The sequence below is a fragment of the Aethalodelphis obliquidens genome, unplaced genomic scaffold (assembly GCF_003676395.1).
Source record: "Aethalodelphis obliquidens isolate GAN/ISIS:26980383/991018 unplaced genomic scaffold, ASM367639v1 scaffold63, whole genome shotgun sequence".
NCBI classification, from domain to species: Eukaryota; Metazoa; Chordata; class Mammalia; order Artiodactyla; family Delphinidae; genus Aethalodelphis; species Aethalodelphis obliquidens.
Genome location: NW_020838007.1, coordinates 376,747 through 397,187, shown reverse-complemented (window position 1 = coordinate 397,187; position 20,441 = coordinate 376,747). Strand labels below are relative to the sequence as shown.

General features: G+C 45.7%; 1 protein-coding gene across 7 annotated transcripts in view; it reads right to left on the bottom strand.

Annotated features, from left to right (window-relative positions):
* The window catches only part of SPECC1L (sperm antigen with calponin homology and coiled-coil domains 1 like), a 122,714-nt gene that overhangs the window by 41,544 nt on the left and 60,729 nt on the right, over window positions 1-20,441 (bottom strand). For all 7 annotated transcript variants that reach the window (XM_027088799.1, XM_027088800.1, XM_027088803.1 and 4 more), the window contains 4 exons: window positions 17,807-17,970; window positions 16,451-16,542; window positions 11,239-11,329; window positions 744-827 (listed from right to left, as the gene is read on the bottom strand). In XM_027088799.1, coding sequence (XP_026944600.1) covers window positions 744-827; window positions 11,239-11,329; window positions 16,451-16,542; window positions 17,807-17,970 — 431 coding nt within the window. The remainder of the gene's footprint in view (window positions 1-743; window positions 828-11,238; window positions 11,330-16,450; window positions 16,543-17,806; window positions 17,971-20,441) is intronic.

Genomic DNA, 20,441 nt, shown 5'->3' with positions numbered 1-20,441 from the left:
AGGAAACAGACTGAGAAGAATCAGAAGAACTCTGTTACAGGAAAAGGCTCTGGATCTGGGCTTTGGGGGTGGTGATTTTGGCTGGACTTCCTACTGATTTAAAGACCCAGCTAAGATGTACAAAAACTGTACTAACTTAAATCCACATACAAGTGGGACATTAACCATAGGAGGCAGGGTTATAGGAATCTCTCCTTTCCTGGTCCAATTTCTAGTTGAGCTATTAAGGGTTAAAAAAAGGCCACAAGGGGAAAATAATATGAACACTGATAAACTGAAGAGTTAGCTCTAGGAGACCGAAAAAGTAAGCCCATCAAATTCATCATTGTAAAATGGCTATAACACTGGAAAAATTTGGCTTCTGGAGAATTTTTGGTGTGCTCTGAAATAACCCTTCAAAAACAGTCATGACACATCTCGTGATAAATATTTTAACCTTTCACAGCTACCCAACTCTGTATGAACCTATATTTTCAGTATATCTTCTAACCCACTCTAGGCACTTCATGAATACTTGTTAAGTGAATGGAACTATCTAGCTTTTATTTTTTATTTTTGAAATCAGGGCCACGAAATGTGATTTCTATGAAATGTGTAAGATACAATAGGGGAAATTCAGAGTGAAAAACAATCAACTAAAGAGGCAAGTAAGGTTAAATAAACCTAAAGAGAAAGTACTCGGTACCATCACTAAAACTTCTGGAAGAATCTTTTTAAAAGAAATTTCAGATAAAAAGTATTACCTGAGATGGTCTTGGCACTTTCCATGGCAGGTACTCTCGGCAGAGAAGCAGGTCGGCTGGTTGAAGATGTTCTTAGTAGATGCTCTGCACAGGGTGGAAAGTGTCACAGTAAAGAGACCTGACCCTGAATTTCAAGAGGCAAAGGCAGCAGGAAGGTGAGTTTTGCTCCCTTTGCCCCTGAGGCTCGTCTGTCCCTCCTTCCCATCCAGGGCACCTCAACGGCTCCCCACAGAGTCCCCTATACAAAACAACTCCCATAGACAAGGACCAAGGGAAAACATCTCATTCAACTTTTATTTCTAGGGATGAGACATGCAACACAGATGAACACTTCTAAACCACCGACTGCTACTTACCTCTGATGCAATTCAACCAAAATTCCAAGATCCCCCACTGCATCTAGGTCTAAAAGTACAAACTAAATCAAAGCCTTGCCCTGTGTGCCTACAGTTAGTGGAGAAGCCATACGTGTCTACAACCAGAGACAAGTCAGGATGGAAACTGGAATAAGAGAATGATAAAGCACTATCAAGCCACAAAGAGGGATTTCCCTGGTGGCACAGTGGTTAAGACTCTGCGCTCCCAATGCAAGGGGCCCAGGTTCAATCCTTGGCCCGGGAACTAGATCCCACTTGCATGCCGCAACTAAGAGTTCACAACTAAGGAGCCGGCAAGCTGCAACTAAGACCCGGTTCAACCAACCAAATAAATAAATAAATAAAAAGATCTATCAAGCCACAGAGGTAGAAGCCATTTGCTTCGACTTCAGGCATCAGGAAGCCTTCAGCAGCATAATGACATGAATTAGTCTGTCAGACGGCTGGCTTCACTAATGGAGAACAGGGCTGGGGAACAGTATTCAGCCAGATGACATTCAGAGCAGAGGTAGAAGGACATTCAAGTTAGAGGACAATAAATCCCAGCATGGCTGAACCACAGGGCAGGGGGGGAACAGAGAGGGCAGCAGGGGGATAGCTCCAAAGCGGGGATGTGGCTAACTGACAGGAGCCTCACTGCCTGGCACGTGGACTTCAGTCTGAGGGCAGCGAGGACCCTCAGGAGGGACACAACCAGATCCTGCTTCCCCATCAAGGGCACAGCTCCGCCTGTTCTCGCTGAACACAGGCTGGGTTGCAGTCTCTGAAGTTCCCCGAGCCCTGGCACACTGGTTCCCTTGCCCCCTCAGCCCGGCCAAATTCACCAGCCTTTGGGTCCAGTCTGACACCCCTTCCTCAGCACCTGCTCCCCACAATGGGTGCCCCAGACACAGGCTGGCCCGCCTCTGACCTCGGTGACAAGCCCAGCGAGGCTGTCACCAGGCCAGGACAACAAGCAAGGAAGGCTGGATGTGTCCCGCCTGGTCCGGTGTGTCAGGGACATGTGATGGGGCTGGGCTAAGTGAAGACAGTTAGTCCTGTCTGAGAACAAACACACTGGACGGGGAAAGGCGGGATCAACCAGACACCAGTCAAACAGCCCCATCAGCACTTCGTTTTAAGAATTAACAATTTAAAAACTACTCCCTCTCAGAACATCATGATGTCAAAAGTAATGGCCTATCACAGTATCTTTCAAGGAGAGCACATCTTTCATGCCAAATGTGTTTTCTAAGCGTGTGAGGACTATGTGGTTGTGATCTCACAGCACTCTGGAGGGAGGATCCAGAAGACAGGACTCACACAGCCCACAGCCACTACGCCTTTCTTATCCTGAACCAACAAAGCCTCGGTGCAAAGCCCACCAGCAAGCATCGGTCAAAATTCTGAACTCTGTGGTGCTTGCACTTGTCTTCACAGGAAGAGCACATTATGCACAAAGACTGACAGACAAAGCAAAGTTCGTGGAACATGGCAAGAGTAGGAAATAGGAGTCAACATTTTAAATTTAGTCCAAATGTCCACTTCACAGTTACGAGACTGGTCATGCCCCTGAAGCCTTCATCTCCCAAAGAACACAGCACATGAGGAAAGTGAGGACAGATTATAGAGACACACGGGTCAGAACAAGGAGGGTGCCAGCCGAGAGCAAGCGGGAGGCACCCCATCTCCATCTCTGCCACTGGGCACATGGAAGGTGCGCGACTGAGGCACGGTGCACAGACCTGCCGCCCACCCAGTGCAGCCTGCTCTCACTACATGTCTAAGGATCCAAATCCGTCTTAACTCAGTAGACAGTCCCTGGCACAGGCCAACGCTGCCCTTCTGAGAAGGTACAAAAAGGCACTGTTCGGAGGCACCTTCCAATGGGCACAGCGCTGCCTGCCGCTCCGGGTGGTGTTCTCACTGCTGCTTGCGACACCAGCCACGGAACGAGCACAGGCCCCTCTGCTGCTGCAGCAGCGGCTAGATTACAGCTTCATGTCAAACTGCCGGAGAATCCTTCTTTGGGAAATAAGATTAGTGTGTCACAATCAGATGTGGCAGGCAGAAGAGAGCTGACGTTACAGTAATCAGGTCTACTCTATTGCCATATGGAGCTATTCTTGTCTTTAATCCATTCATTAAACAAAAACCACTTGGGTGTCCATGACTTGCCAGGCACTGGGCATGATGCAAAGGTCAGAGAAAGGAGGAAAGAAGGCAGCAACTTGCCCTCCTGGAACTCAGAGTCTACAGCGGAAGCCAGACATTTAAAAAATCTCTGCGCGTGAGGGATGCAGGAAAGAAGCAGTACAAGGGGCTCTGGGAACACAGCAGGGGACGTGACCTGCTCTTGAGAGGAGGTCCGGAAAGGCCTCCTCGGGAAACGACATCTCAGTTAAGACTAGAAGGATAATTAATAGCTTTTATACAGGCAAAGGAGAGCGTGTTCCCAGCACAGTGTTCAGCAGACACCAAAGGAAATCTAGGACAGCAGTGCTGTGAGGGCTGGCGAGGCTGGAAGGCCAAAGCAGGCCAGGCTGAAGAGTGTGGCCTTCACCCACTGGCAACATGGAGCCAGTGATGGTGTCTCGGGTGGACATCCTTCCAGCTGCAGGGGGTGGGAGGGCAACAGTGCATGCAGGGTGATGAGTTATACCCAGAGCAGAGAGCAGAGAGCCTGGACCCAGGTGGTACCAGGGGAGATGGGAGAAGTACACAGATTCAAGGGCTCTTCAATGAGGCAGAATCAACAGACTTGCTGACCACCTAGAAATGGTGGAGATAGAAAGGAGGTTCCACATACAGAGATAAGAGAGAAGAAGAGGACTCTGGGAGGGAAAGAGATGAGGACACATGCAATTTGAGGACCCGATAAGATATCCAGGGAAAGATGTGGAGTGCACGTTTGATCCCTGGTTGGGGAGCTAAAATTCCACATGTCTCGGGGCCAAAAAACCAAAGCATAAAACGGAAGCAATATTGTAACAAATAAAGACTTTAAAAATGGTCCACATCAAAAAATCTTTTATAAATAAATAAATAAATAAAAATAAAAATAGGAGCCTAAGGATTTCCCTGGCGGTCCAGTGGTTAGGACTCTGAGCTTCCACCACAAGGTGCATGGGTTTGACCCCCGGTCGGGGAACTAAGATCCTGCAAGCTGCGTGGTGTGGCCAATAAAAAATTTAAAAAAAAAAAAGACTCTTAAAAAAAATAAAAATAGGAGCCTAAATACCCAACTTCTGCTCATTGAGGAGTAGTTCCAAACACACTAATGTTCCTGCTGAAAATAACTGTTACATCTTGAAAACATACAAACATCAACTACTTAAAAGCACTGAAGAGAAACTAAAAGCAGGCAGAAAATGAAAGAAATCTGCATTTGGAAGGAACTGGCACTGGGTGAGTTTCCTAGTTTTATGACTATAGGTGTGAGTGTAGGCCCCACCTGAGGCCATACAGGGCAGCTGAAATTTGGTAGAAAACCCAGGGTCTTATCATTGCCTCAAAGAAGCAGAGGAGATACCTCAGGACAACCAAAGCTGCTGGAAAGCAAGGGGGTTGGGGAAATACCAGAAAGGAAAGAATCACAAATTTTGTATATAAACTCTGCTCGTATCCCACTGACCTCTGAAATCCACAAGCACTCAGATTCCAAGGAGTTGAATTAAGGAAAAATAGCTGAACAGTTATTTCAACTGAAGGAAAGAGGTTAGAGTTTGAGGTGAACCAAGTTAACTGCTTGCTAACAAAAACCAATTTTCTGCAGAGGAACAAGACAGAATTCAGAATCTCTACAATGTGTGATTCACACTGCCCAGAATACAATCCAAAATTACTAGACATACAAAGAAAAAGAAAAAGTGACTCATACTCAAAAAAGAAATGGAAACCCACCCAAAGATGACTTATATGTTGGAATTAGCAGAAAAGCATTTAAAGCAGCTACTGCAAATATGTTCAACATTATAAAGGAAAATATGTTCTCAACAAATGAATAGGAAATCTCAGCTGAAACTGCTGAGACAGTATGAGACATGCCCTTCCTGAGACGCAATGCAAAAGACAGCCTAAAGCTGAAATTAGGGCAGACACAGAAAAATCCTCTGGAGCACCCGCCCCACTCTAAACACAAAGTATCACCAGAGCAACTGGAAGCCTGCTGTGCACTGAGGACATCACAGCAACAACAAAACTCAAACCCAGCCCAGCTCCTGAGCAGATTAACTCAAACTCCGACATTAAACACCTAGAAGGAAAGAGGTGCCCATGTCAAGGCATAAAACTGCTGTCCTACACAAGATTCCCAGCTTTCAACAATTATAAAATACACAAAAAGCAAGAAAAAACAATACATCTAGCTCACTGCATCAAGACAGCAAGTAATCAATAAACCAGACTTGGACATGGCACAGATGCCGCAACTATCTGACAGGTCACTTAAAATAACTATGATTAATTATGTTAAAGCCTTGGTGGAAATAGCAGACAACATGCAACAGTTACAATTTCCTATTTGATTTTCACTTATAGTTTCCACCTCTCTGCTGAAATTAGACAAATAAAACTGTGAGAACCACATCTCTGGTTCTCAACTGGGGCAGTTTTGCCAACATACCAAGGTCTTGAGGCATTTTTGGTTGTCACAACTAGGGGAGTGGGGTGCTACTAGGACCTTACCAGCTAGTGGGTAGAGGCCAGGGATGCTGCCAAACATCCTACAATGCAGCAAACAGAGAATGAATTTTATGCATATACTTAAAAAAAAAAAATCAACCGGAATTGTGGGTGGGGGGGAATGAAATGCAAACTGTGATAAAACTAATCTAACTGTATTACAAAAGCATGACCTAACCACAATGAGAGAGAGGTGAAAAAAGGAGCTGACCTAAGTAACTGTGAGAAGAATGTTGTTTCGAGTGGAGACTCTCAGGCTAAACACAAAAAGAACTGTACAGGGCTTCCCTGGTGGCGCGGTGGTTGAGAGTCTGCCTGCCGATGCAGGGGACACGGGTTCGTGCCCCGGTCCGGGAAGATCCCACATGCCGCGGAGCAGCTGGGCCCGTGAGCCATGGCCGCTGAGCCTGCGCGTCCGGAGCCTGCGCTCCGCAACGGGAGAGGCCACAACAGTGAGAGGCCCGCGTACCGCAAAAAAAAAAAAAAAAAAAAAAAAAGAACTGTACACAAACACTGCACTCTGGTACATTTGCTTCTCACAGGGTACGGTTTAGCAATTTTGAAACTACTGTACATGTATAAACTCATGATTTTTGATAGAGAAATAATCATCACGTGTGTACGTATGGGCTGGTGCACATACATACAGTCTTCCTGGCTCTGTCCAGAGAGGAGCTGGAGGAGGTGAAACCTCGGTAGTAATGGGTACGCCTCGCACCCAGATCTCGTTTTCTAAATACTACTGATTCCACAGCTAGTGCAGGGGAAAAAACAAGCCTGGATCATCTGTGGTGCCCCAAAGAAAGAAAGTGCTTTGGCACTTTGGTGGGGTGGGGGATGAAAAGAGCTCCCAATGATCAACGTTGGAATAACATGAGCAGCAAAATAAATAATAGTAATAGACTAACCCAAAGAATAAAATAAATATCCACGAGTCCATACTAATACAAATAAGGGCTATAAATATAACAATAAGTACAATAATATAACACAAATGATTCCTTACAGGAAGAATGAGGAAACAGAAAATCACCGCTAGAGCACAGTACTAACTGCTGCAGGCAAAATGCACAAACAGATGCTAAAATCAGTGAGAGGAAGTTTAAGCAGGAATAGGATATTTATTATTCACTAGCAGACAACCGCTTCAACCAAGTGATCCAGGTCACGTCACCAGTAACAGGACACATCAACATCGCGTGCCCCTGACGTGATGCACGTAGACAGACACATCACCTTGTGCTGCCCTTCCCAGCAGTACGTAACCTCAGCCTAAGCAGGAGAACACAGCAGACAAGCCCATCTTGAGAGACATTCTAAAAAATAACTGACCAGTACTCTTTAAAGTGTCAAGGTTCTAAAAGACAGGGAGAGGGACAAGCTGCTGCAGAACGGTGGAGACTCAAGGAGGTAAGACAACTCAGTGCAAACTGGGGTCCTGTGTTTGATCCTGGAACAGAAAAGGGACAGCAGTGGAACAGTCGGTGAGATTCAGAGACTGCACTTCAGTTAATGACATTTCCACGATATTGCTTTCCTACTTTTTTTTTTTTTTTTTTTGCTGTACACGGGCGTCTCACTGTTGTGGCCTCTCCCATTGCGGAGCACAGGCTCCGGACACGCAGGCTCAGCGGCCATGGCTCACGGGCCTAGCCGCTCCATGGCATGTGGGATCTTCCCGGACCGGGGCATGAACCCATGTCCCCTGCATCGGCAGGCGGACTCTCAACCACTGTGCCACCAGGGAAGCCCTTGCTTTCCTACTTTTGATAACTGTTCTATGGTTATGTAGTTTGTCCACATAAGGGAAGCTGGGTGAAGGATTTTTTTTTTTTTTTTTTGGCCTTGTGGGATCTTAGTTCCCTGACCAGGGATCGAACCTGTGCCCCCTGCAATGGAAGTGTGGAGTCTTAACCACTGGACCGCCAGGGAAGTCCGTGCGTGAAGGATTTAAGAGAAGTCCAATACTTCTGTAACTCTTCTGCAAGTCTAAACTTATCTCAAAACAAAGAGTTGAGAGACAGACAGAACACCTTAAACAAATAGTGCAATGCATGCTTATTGCAACAAGGTACTGACTGCAACTTACCTTGAAACACATTTAAAAAAGATGAACTGAAGGAAAGATAGAAGGATGGATAAATATGTGATAAAGCGAATACAGCAAAGTGCCATAGAATCGAGGTAGTGAGATGCGGATACGTGACTTCTTTCCACTTTTCTGTATGCTTGAAATTTTACATAATAATATGGAGAAAATATGGGAGCCTAGATGGTTTGGTTTATCAAGACAAATACTAAGAACTACAGGGAAGGAAAGACCTTTGGAAGTGAACAGATACCCATTAGACTGTAAATACAGGAGGGTAGGATTTCTATCTTAATTTCTCCTCGAAATTTCCCAGCTAGGGCTGGATCTAGGGCTGGGCCAGAATCTGACTTAGATCTACCCTTTGGAGAATGCAAATTGCTGTGAAACTTTTAAATAAAAGGTTCTTTTTATTTTAATTTAAAACAAAGATTTGGCTTTCTAGTAAAACCTCCTAACTTTGTATCACATTCATTACATGTACCTTCACCATAAATCAATTTTTTCAAAATAATGAATTTTTAAAAAGGTTTACATCTCTATCCTCAACACAATTTAGACAGATGATCACAGCAAGAATCTCTTTACAGAACATGACTATCCTTGGACTAATCAGCTTTCTCGGATCCTTGTACATCTGAGCTGATGACAGCAACACCACACTCAGGTCCCACTGACGCTGGGCAACCTCAGGCTCCCTAACCATCTGCATCGCCCAGCCGAGGTCTCTGCTTGCACTGGGCCTTCTAAGATCACTGTGCAAGGGGACAGTGGGGACAGTGAAGACCCTCCCAACTGCCTGTATCCATGTACCTGCTTAGGCTACAAACACCAACTCATATCTTATCTACAAAGATTCACCTGTCATGACCCAGACCACAGAATTCAACTGCCAATAATACTAACAAAAGAGCATTTGATTAGTCCATTTATAATAAGATCTCTGGTCTAAAACATTTTCCTGCAACTGACATACAAGCATGATGAAAAACAGAAAAAAACCCACACCTTTTATAAAATACTTAACTGGAAAAACCAACAAATTATCCAATTTAAGTATAGTAGAACAAGAGGCAGCACTTTTCAAGTTTTCAGGAATGAAGCCATTGAAATTTTCAACCTGAAAATCACAGGCTGTGTTGTGTGACTTCGGCCAGGACAGAAGAGACAATCAGGGGAGAAAAGCACCTCCAGCAGAGCTCAGAACTACTCTCTTAACTGGCATGGAGAACCACGGTGGTTTTTTATGACCTAGAATCATTTGGTTGTTCTTAGTTTTGTAAGTGGTTTCCTTCCCTAGTGACTGTTTAAGATAAAAGGTTACACTATCAACAAATCCTCAGATACAAATTCACCCAAGTGTATTTCCCTCTCTCTTGTATTTGCAGTTTCAACTAAGCCCAGTTAAGGCACCAGAACAGACAGAAGTGGAGAATGTGGCCGGCACTTGCAGGCAGACTGCACACACAATGTGCCCAATGGTGTTATCATATGACCATTACCAGTAATAAAAAGAAGAGCGCCAAAAAGAGGTGTAACTCGGCAGAGCCTCAGAGACACCTAACACGTTTTGTCTGCGTCTTCAATAACCTTGGCCCGCAGACCTTCCACACCCACTTTCCACCTATAAAGCCAGGCTAAGAGCAAAACTAAATGGTAATCTCTGCCCAGTTTCCCAAACTTCCTAAGAATCACTTGGGGTGCTTGTGAAAATGAAGTTTCCAAGCTCCCTTCCTGGAGAGTCCATGTCAGCAGATCTGAGACGAGGCCCCAGATTCCACATTTTACCAAGTGACTCAGGTAAATCTTATCAACAGGTAAGTTTGAGAAACACCACTGGTGCTGGCAAGGTTTCCCCAGTAAACCTTGTGCTGCTGTGGGCCAATCAAGATGAGTGGGGAAGGTAGCCTTGAAAGGGGAGAAGCCCCCTTCGGACGCAGTAACAGAGTGAGTACAGACAGGAGAGAGAGGCCCTGGGCACAGCACCCCTCACAGGCCAGGCAGGAGGACTGAGCACAGCAGACGGAGGAGGAGATGCAGAGTGGGCGTGAAGGACACCAGAAAGAACATCCAGGGGTGGGCGGGCTCAACACGGCCAGATGCTGCCCACAGCCACTGACACCGTGGACCACAGCAGCTCGGGTGGACAGGAGAGGGTACAAAGCTGACCACAGGGGTAAGAGAGCCTTGGGAGAGGGAGCCAAGGCCCTGAGCTAGATGTTCACGATGACCCCGACTTACACAAGGAAACAGCATCCAAGAGGTCAGCAGCAGGACCCGTGACCACACACACAATCCCCGGATCCATCTGGGGGCCAGGGTGGGAACTCAGCACAGATGTAAAGGGAGACTTTAAACCATCCACACTTGTTCCCTTAGCAGGAGGACCTTCCGAGGGGAGAAGAGAGCTCAGGCCACAGCTAACACAGGAACCAGAAGCTGAAGCCGGGATGGAAGGCAAGTCTGCAGGGGCAGTGGCAACAGCACTGTCCTGGGCTCCACCATCCCCCTTGTACGCAAACTGCCCACTGAACCCCATGCCTGGCAGCCCCCCGGAGCCCACAGAGCCAGTCCTCTGCTTCTCTCTCCCCCACACCCATCCAAACTGCACAGTCGCAGCCCCAGAGCCTGACTCCCACACCAGGAGCGCAGGAGGGGCCCAGCCTGCCCAGCCAGGAGGGGCCTGGGCTCCGGAAGGTGTCACACCTGCCGGGCGTCTCCACACCCACCCCAACCAAGTGTGCCTTTCCCAGCACCTGGTCCAATGCCCAAAACCGTTTTTCCAAAGCACTTCAGCACCACACGTAGGGAAGCAGTGGGGGAGAAGGACCCCTGACCTCGAAAGGCAGAAGCCTTGGGCTCGGGTGCTGGGGCCGCCATAAAGAGCTGCGTGGAAATGGCACTCGCTGAACCCCAGCTATCAGAGGCTTTTCTTTCACAAGTGACGCAGAGCACAAAGACCAAAGGAATGGGCTCTGGAGCCAGGCTGTCCGGGTCTACTGTTCCTTAACTTAAATGTCAACCTGTGTCTATGAGTTATTTAACTGTTTGAAGCCTCATTTTTCGCATCTATAAAATGGGGATAACTATACACGCCCCACGAAGAACTGTAAAAACAGGGCCTGGCAACAGTGTGGACTCCCTGTCACCCTCGTGACACTATGAAGTCATCTTCCAAGATGCATCTATTAACAAACAGTCTCCTCATCTGTAATTAAGACGTGTTATTAGTAAACCTGTGATAAAGATGTGTATCAGACTGGTAGAAATAATGTCAAGAATAAAAGAAAAACAAGTTAGTTAGCCCCAAAAGTCAGATGAATAAAAAAATTAACAACAAAAGTGAAATACTGCACACGAGATGTACCTTGAACAGGAATTTCCCCATAGTTTGGTCTCTTATCTGACAGGGCTGTCAGGGGTTTAGATGTAGAGATTGGTCCACTTATGGAATGTCTCTGAAATCATAAGACAAACAGTGTCCATATTAGGTTAAATCAGAGCTGGGTTTCACAGAGTAAATGTTGCAGAGAGTAAATATTTAGTTACGAATTTGCATAATTCCTTCCACACTATTACAGTAAGACTGAAAAAAACACACACACTCCCAGAGGCATATAATGTGATCAGTATACTATTTTAAAATGAACACAGAAAGATCCCACATGCCCCTCACTCGCCAATCAGCAAAATCTGGATGTGCTCCTTTAGTACTTGGATTGGCCATTCATGCCCCAGTACCAAATGGATCTCACTCTGTCACCTCCTCACTAAGTTTCCAACACTGCTGCCAGGCACAACCTGGCACCTTAACTCAGCACCAGCTTGGTCACCGGCCTCCTCCCCTCCGGTCTCATACATACACGTACCTACCAAATACTTGAACCCTCTCGGCTCTCCTGAGCCACCTCCCGCCACCTCTGTGTGATGCCCCAACACCACCAACTACTCACTCCTGCCCACAAGGACACGCTGTTCACCAGCTCTGGGCTTGTTCTCATGCTTCTTTCCTCAGCTCTCCCAGCCCTTTTTTATCCAGCTGAATTCTGACTACTCATTCCATAGTCCCAGCAGCAACGTGTGAGAGGGCCAGCCTCCCCACACCCTCACCAACACTTGATACTGGCAGTCTTCATTTTAGCCATCCCGAAGGTGCGTACTGAGATATCATAATGGATTTAACTTGCATTTCCCTGATGACTACGATGTTGAGCAACTTCTCATGTGTTTATTGGCCATTTGTGTATCTTCTCTTGGGAAGGGACTTTTCAACTCTTTTGTCCGTTATTTATTGGGTTGTCTTGAACCAAGATGACAAACGAGTCTTCTCTGAATACAAGATTTTGACAGATAAATAAATTGCAAATATATTCTCCCCAGTCTTGTCTGTCATGTTCTTAATATCTTTCAGAGAAGTTTTAAATTTTGATGCCCAAGCTATTAATTTTCTTTTATAGTTCATTTTTTTGTGTGTCCTAAGTAAATTTTTGCCTTGTCGAAGGTCACGAAGACTTTCTCTAATGTTTTCATGTAGAAGTTCTGTAGTTTTAGCTTTTACATTTAAGTCTATAGTCAATTTCAATTTTTATGATGAATGCCATGAGGTAAAGGTATTTTTTTTCTTTTTTTTTCCATATGGATATCTAGTTGTTCTGGAATCCTGTTGAAAAGATTATCCCTCTCCCACTGAATTACCCTGGCACCTTTGTTGAAAATCAGCTGACCTATTTCTGGATTCTCTACCTATTCTACTGATCTAAACTTATGTCAGAACCACACTGTCTTGATTACTCTACGTGCTAACATCAAGTAGTGGAAGTCCTCCAAATTTGTTCCTTTTTTCCCCCCCAGATGCTTTGGACATTCAGGGTTTTATAAATTTCCACATAAATTTTAAATTATACTATCAATTTCTACAAAACAGCATGCTGGGATTCTAAGTTGGATGAGTTGAATCTACAGCTCGATGTGAGGGAGAATTGCAAGATCCTAACAAGACTGAGTCTTCCAACGCATGAACATGATGTATCTTCCCATTTATTACGCCTTTAACTTCTCTCAGCATTATTTTATAGTTTTCACTACAAGGTCTTGCACAATATTTTATTCAATGTATCGCTAAGTATTTCAATTTCCAATTGTTCGCTGGAGTGACTGAATCTAGGAGATAGCAAGAGGAGTCCTCAGACAGAAGTGAGTTTTCTCACCACCTTATCTTGTAAGGGACAGCTCATCACTTTTGCCACATTCTGTTCATGAGAAGCAAGTCACGAAGCCCAGCCAACCCTCAGAAGGAGCAGATGACACAAGAGCACAGCCGCAGGAGGCATGGATCACTGGTAAGCAGTTCAGAGACTGCCTATCCCGTTACTAATGGATCTCCTTGGACCTTCTGAGGTTGTTTTTAAGGTCATTTAGGGCAGATCTAGAATAGTGTTTACTCTAGGGCTATTTAGTTCCACTTCACAGAGTGGTCACTGAGGTCTCTAATGAATGTTCCAAGTATTCAAAGAGGTTTTTCCACGGTGGCCAGTAGGAACTCAGATGATCCCTGCTCTGTGTAAACTATGGGAAGCATCTGTCTGCCAGATTCCCGGTAACTGATCTTTGCTGCAAAATCGTTCTTGCTCAGCCTTGCGGGGTTCGACCCATGTCTACACACGTGCAGACTGGCACTCAGCAAGGACTCAAAGGGAGGCCTATGCAGAGCTCTAGACCTTTTCTGCGTGGCTCTCTCCTCCCAGGCACCCTGCCCCCAAATCCCAGCCCTTGTTCTCCCTGTACATTGATCTGTGTCTCCTCGGATCCAGCTGGCATTCCCTTCCCTGCTCCATGTGGGTTCATCCTCCCTGCTCACCATCTGGAAAAGCGTGGGCCACAGTAAGGCTCAGCTTTCTTAACTTTTCTCCAAAGATTTCAGTCCTGCACCACCTGTCCTGCCACGTATGAATGTAACTGCTTCCTACATTTTGTCCAGCCTTATAGCAGTCTGTGGTGGCAGAATAATCCAGCCCTTGACTCCCTCATAGCCAGAAATGGAATTCCCACTCAGGGAGTTTTGAAAAACTAACAATCCTAATCTTAGGCCCCATTCCCCAGGGATTCTTGTTCACTGGGATGAAGCCTGGGAATCTACGTGTTTAAAAATTCCACATGACTTTTGTGCACAATTAGGTTTGAGAAGCACTGTGCTAACTAATCAAGTACTAAAAAGCTACTGAATGTGGCTTATAATTACTAGTTTTTTTTCCAAGTTAGAGAGATGACATTTTTTACCTCTTATCTTTACAAAAGTTTACAGAGTGACGCCATGAACATTAAATTTCAACTGACAAACACTATTTAGAGAAACTTCACCTTATATCTTGCACCTTCATCTGCTTTCATTTATATCTTCAACTTTTTTTTAAATGTTATTTTTGATTCTGTTTTTCTTTCTTTTATTAAATATTTATTTATTTATTTGGTTGTGCCGGGTCTTAGTTGCGGCAGGCAGGCTCCTTAGTTGCAACATGTATGTGGTATCTAGTTCTCCGACCAGGGATTGAACCCGGGCCCCCTGCACTGGGAGCGTGGAGCCTTATCCACTGCACCACCGGGGAAGTCCCTGTTTTTTTAAATTAATTAATTAATTAATTAATTAGGCTGCGTTGGGTCTTCATTGCTGTGTGTGGGCTTTCTCTAGCTGCGTCGAGCAGGGGCTACTCTTCGTTGCAGTGCATGGGCTTCTCACTGTGGTGGCTTCTCTTGTTGAGGAGTATGGGCTCTAGGTAAGTGGGCTTCAGTACTTGTGGCACATTGGCTCAGTAGTTGTGGCTCACACGCTTAGGTGCTCCATGGCATGTAGGATCTTCCCAGACCAGGCATCGAAGCTGTGTCCTCTGCATTGGCAGGTGGATTCTAACCACTGCGCCAGCAGGGAAGTCCCTCTTCATGTCTTTAGAAAGTTTGATTAATCGAGTATATAAAAAGCTCATTATAGACAGAATATGGAATTCCCTTTGCCTTCCTTTCAAATTAAGAGTATAACATCTTCTACATAAACATAAATGCAAAGCCACAACTTGCAACATTACAAATGCAGAGGGAGAGCACTTCTACCCTAAACTTTACAAAGGAAAAGGTTAAAAAGTTCACTCACAAAATACACAGCCAGTAGTTAACACCTACAAAAGTCTCTGCTCAGACAAAATGTTCTCAAACCCAATCTTTTAGGGAAGAGGTGCAGCCAAGGCTACCCTAGATCACAGGGGACTGGGTTTTAGGCTACTCTCACCTACGTGGAGAAACTCCACCTCAGCTACTGTCCCCAAAGTGGCTCACAGCAAGGGCATAGTAAGAGGGCCTCCTGAGCTCGACAGTCATGCCACCTGCCCTGCTTCTGGTCTGCACTCCCACAGTGGCAAGAAGGGCACCTGAGACACTTGTTCATGATGAGTCAGCAATGCCCCTGGGCCAGCCTGCTACAAAGCGGCCCAGAAAGAGCCACACTGCTCTGGATTCACGCCTGTGCAGACCCCTCCCACTCTGACTCTGAATTTGGGCTGGCCTACAACTTGCTCAGACCAAAATAATGGGATGGAAGTGACACAGTCCAGGTCCCCAGCCAGGTCTTAAAGGGCTTTGCTAACTCCTGCTTCTAGTCTCTTGGAGCCTGAGACACCAGGCCATGAAGGAGCCTGAGAGAAAGACCACGTGGAGAGGGCGGCCCAGCCGCCCTGCTGAGCCCAAGCCCAGCCCACCCTCCAGCTGAGTGCAGCTGCAGGGGTGAGCCCAGGCAAAGCCAGAGAAATAAGAAAAATAGTAAAATTGCTGTTTTAAGCCACTAAGTTTTGGGTGATCTGCAGTGCAACAGGGGATGAGACATGCCAACTATACAGCTGACCCTTAAGCAACACGGGTTTGAACTGTGCAGGTCAACCTACATGTGTGTTTTTTCAATAGTAAATACTCCAGGTACTACACAACTCGCAGCTGGGAATCCGCAGACGTGGAAGCGCAGACACGGAGGGCTGACCATACATCATAAGTGGATTTCTACCTACGCAGAGGGTCAGTGCCCCTAACCCCCCGTTGTTCGAGGGTTGACTGTATATTCTACTTAGAAAGTTATCTTAGTGTAGGGGTTAAAAACATGGTGTCTGAAGTCATGCCACCCAGGCTCAAATCCCAGCTCGAACACTTCATTGTATGACCCTCAGCAAGCTGCTTAGCCATTCTGGGCCTCAGTTTCCAGATATGAAAACTAGGGATAAGAATAATACCTAATAGCCAACAGAGGTGTCATGAGGATTAAATGAGTTAACATTATAAAGCATTGGGAACAGTGTAGAACATATAATAAGTGTTCACTAGTTGTTAGCTATCACTATTATTAGAGGATTTCAGAAGAATAACATACTTGACATTAACATAATTTATCTTAACTAGGGAATTTCACAGCAACCTAGGAAAACAATTGCAACTGTATCCCTCAAGAGGCAGCCATTTGCCCCCCGCGCCATAGTGTAGGTGACTTTGAAAAGGACAAGCTTTCAGAAGCTGGGACCCCCAGAGCCTCCATGGTCACAGGCACTTACCTGCATGGGGGAGACGGCTGCCGCAGGGGGTGTTTTCATGGGACTTGGACTCAGAGGCGTTCGAGGAATTGCAGCTGTAGCAGGGCTGGGGACTAGAAAAACAACACACACACAAGTAAATAATGAACACAACAAGGTGCAGTGCAAGCTTTCATAACTGCTCTCTCCTTAAGGGTTCATCCCATGAACCAGCGCTCGCGGCTCCCCTGGGAACGGGAGACACCTCACCTCCTCAACACTCACGGCTGCTCCGTGCAGCCGTCCTGCCGTCAGGCGGACTGTCTGTTCCTGAGACTACTTGTGTTTATTTCCAACCCTGACTATGCCAGTCATTTCACTTTTGTTATTTAATTACGCGGTTAAGTGTTCCATAAACCAAGGAAATCAAAGTACAAAAGCTCCAGGATGAGTGTTTCTGCAACTGCATCAGATGAGAAGCCTGGCGTGCAGTTCGCGGCATACTAAATGAAGGAACGCCGGGCTCTGCTCATCTTCCCTCACCTCCTCCTAAGGAGCTCGTCACTTCCCTCCACACGGATTTTCACACGTACTTCATTTAGTGCAATTAAATGTGTGTAACTGTCTGCTCACATGTCAGTCTCCCTCTCCAGACTGAACTGTTCAAAAGTAGGATCCTGGGAATTCCCTGGCGGTCCAGTGGTTAGGACTCAGCACCTTCGCTGCTGGGGCCCGGATTCGATCCCTGGTTAGGGAACTAAGACCCCGCAAGCCACACGGCGCAGCCAGAAAAAAAAAATTAAATTAAAAAATAAAGAGGAGGCCACTGAATGAGCAGTGGATGGTGCACCCCTAGTGATGGAGAGCAGAGCAGGTGTGGGTACGGGAGGCCAGACCAAGAGGCCTCGCTAATGGGTCAATGTCAAGGTGAGGAAGGAGGATTGAAGGAAGAAGGAAGATTCCGAGATTTCTGGCTTACGTGACTGGGTGGAATGGTGCTGCCATTCACATGGGGAAAGATGGAAGTTAAGGGACAAGATCTGGTTTCGGATGTGAGAAGATGTCTGGGAGACACGTGCGTGTCAGTGTTAAGTAGCATCTGAATACACTGGGCCTGAGGAGTTCAGAGCAAGGGAGAGGGCTGAAGTTCCACATCTGGAAGTTCTCAGGCACGGAGAAGACACACATGCATGGGGTAAGGCCCAAGTCTGACTCCGAGATCTCTGAGGCTGAACAGATCCCAAATCTCCTGTTAAAATCCACCTTGCAGGAAGACTAACTCACTAACATCATATGAAATGTGATGAGACTCAGAGTAAGATGGTAAAGAACATCAACTAGAACAGAGAACATGTGGTACATGAACACGACCGCCCGCTAGGGCACGATGGATGTTACCTTGAGACGCACTGTCGAACGACTTGATGAGGGTTTTCACCGTAGGGGTCGGCTCGGAGGAAGTCGAGGACCTTCTACTCAGCCCCATCCCCTGCCTCAGGGCTGCCAAGTCTCTCTCAACAGCATTCATGTAGTTATACACCCGGCCACGCTCCTCCTCTTGCCTGAAAACAGTACTGAAATCAGGGCATTTTTGTATACATACTAGAAAATACACATTTCCCCTTCCCAACTGAGAAGTATTAAAAAGTATCAGTTAAAAACAAGAAAATAGTATCAGTTGAGCCGAGTAAATTACCTGGTCTAATATTCTTATTTGCTTGGTGAATTCCAGGAAATAATACTAAAATTTTTATATCAGGTTATCCTAACTAGGTTAAGTAACCATTAGTTTCCATTTTCATTTGTGTAAGTGTAAGGTGAGAACATCAGTAACCAATTAGCAGTAAAATGGGAGGTGGGCTCAGAACTAGGGACTGTAAGGTTCTGTGCTGTGGAGAAGGCCCTTCCCAGGACAGTGAGTCTGGGAATTCACAGCACATGCAGACAACTGATACCTGCTCTATCTAACATGCCATGCATAGGCGTGGAAATACAAAGAAATGAAATCAAAGCCCATACTCTTAAATTATTTTTTAAAAATGGTATAGTCACCAAATAGAATTTCTACAAAGGGGGAGGGGGGGGAAAGCCTGGACGCGTATTGGTAACATGAATCTCCTACATGTTCAGTGTGAGTCAACTAAAAAAATCAATTCCACTTCATTTCTGGAAAGCTCTCATTCACTGAGCAAACACTGAAGTTTACATCTGGAAAGAGATTTCAGCTGCAGAGTTTGCATGTGTTATATAACTACAAGCCAGTTCATACTGTACAAAAATTAAGCCAGTCCGTAGGAAAATTTGTCTTTGGTGGCCATTTGGCTCTTATGACAGAGTTTTTTTGCCAAAATGCCTCATGCTTGGAAGTTTTAATAAAGAATGTACAATAGCCATTATCCAACTTTTTGGTCTTAGAGCCCTTTTCCACTCTTAAAAACTATTGAGGACCCCAAAGAGCTTTTGTTTATGTGGGTTACAGAGATTGACATTTACCATATTAAATATTTTAAATATTTAACTCATCTAAAAATAAACTCAGGGCTTATTAACATAATTAACATATTTTTATGAAAAACAACTATGTTTTCCAAATCAAAAAAATTAATAAGAAGAATAGCAATGTTTTTATTTTTTTTAATTTTTTTTAAAAAAATTTATTTACTTATTTGGCTGCACCAGGTCTTAGTTGCGGCATGTGGGATCTTCCCGGACCAAGGATCAAACCCGTGTCTCCTGCATCGGCAGGTGGACTCCTAACCACCGCGTCACCAAGGAAGTCCAGGGAAGAATATTTTAATGATATTAAAACATAACTATGGCTATTCTTCTTTGATAAACACTAAAACACAATAAGTGGTAGTAACTTATAAGTTAGTTAAAATGTGGAACCTGAAACCATATGAATGAATGAAATTTTCCTACTCTGTCCATCTTGCACTTTTAACGCATATGGATTCTTTACCCACCCAGGATTGGCTGACATCATGCCCTGGTCATACGGAAAATACTGGTTCACAGAGTTACATGGATTTTCCAAGTGTCGGTGCCTGTCATTAAACAATCTACTCTTTAGGGCTTCCCTGGTGGCGCAGTGGTTGAGAGTCTGCCTGCCGATGCAGGGGACACGGGTTCGTGCCCTGGTCCGGGAAGATCCCACATGCCGCGGAGTGGCTGGGCCCGTGAGCCATGGCCGCTGAGCCTGCGCGTCCGGAGCCTGTGCTCCGCAACGGGAGAGGCCACAACAGTGAGAGGCCCGCGTACCGCAAAACAAACAAACAATTTATTCTTTACAAGTCTCTTGTTAATATCACTAGGGATCTCATCAGGAAACTCTTTATGGGAAGCTGCTGAGCTTGCAATGGCAGATACAAGTTTTCCAAAATCCTAACATTCACTTAAAAGCCCATGTTTTATCATTGGTACCAAACACTGTTAGTTGCTTTCCTTGAAGTGACAGGCTCCCTTAATCATTTTCAAGAAATATCCACCAAACACTAAAGTCTGAATACCAATAGCTTGTGTCAGTCATTCTTAAGTAAAAATCCTCACTCCATGAAAAATGAAAACAGCACAAACTACAGTGACACGCAGTGCTCTCTTCCAGACTGCTGCACACCTGGGCACACAGCAGCAGATGCAGCAGCAGCTCCTTACGCGACTTCCCACCCATCTCATAGGACCTTAAAAAGAATACAGTGGGGGGGGGGCTTCCCTGGTGGCGCAGTGGTTAAGAATCCACCTGCCAAGGCAGGGCACACGGGTTCGAGCCCTGGTCCGGGAAGATCCCACATGCCACGGAGCAACGAAGCCCGTGCGCCACAACTACTGAGCCTGCACTCTAGAGCCCACGTGCCACAACTACTGAAGCCCGCACGCCTACAGCCCGTGCTCTGCAACAAGAGAAGCCACTGCAATGAGAAGCCTGCGCACTGCAGCAAAGAGTAGCCCCTGCTCGCCGCAACCAGAGGAAAGCCCGCGCGCAGCAACAAAGACCCAACACAGCCAAAAAAAAAAAAAAAAAAAAAAAAAAGAA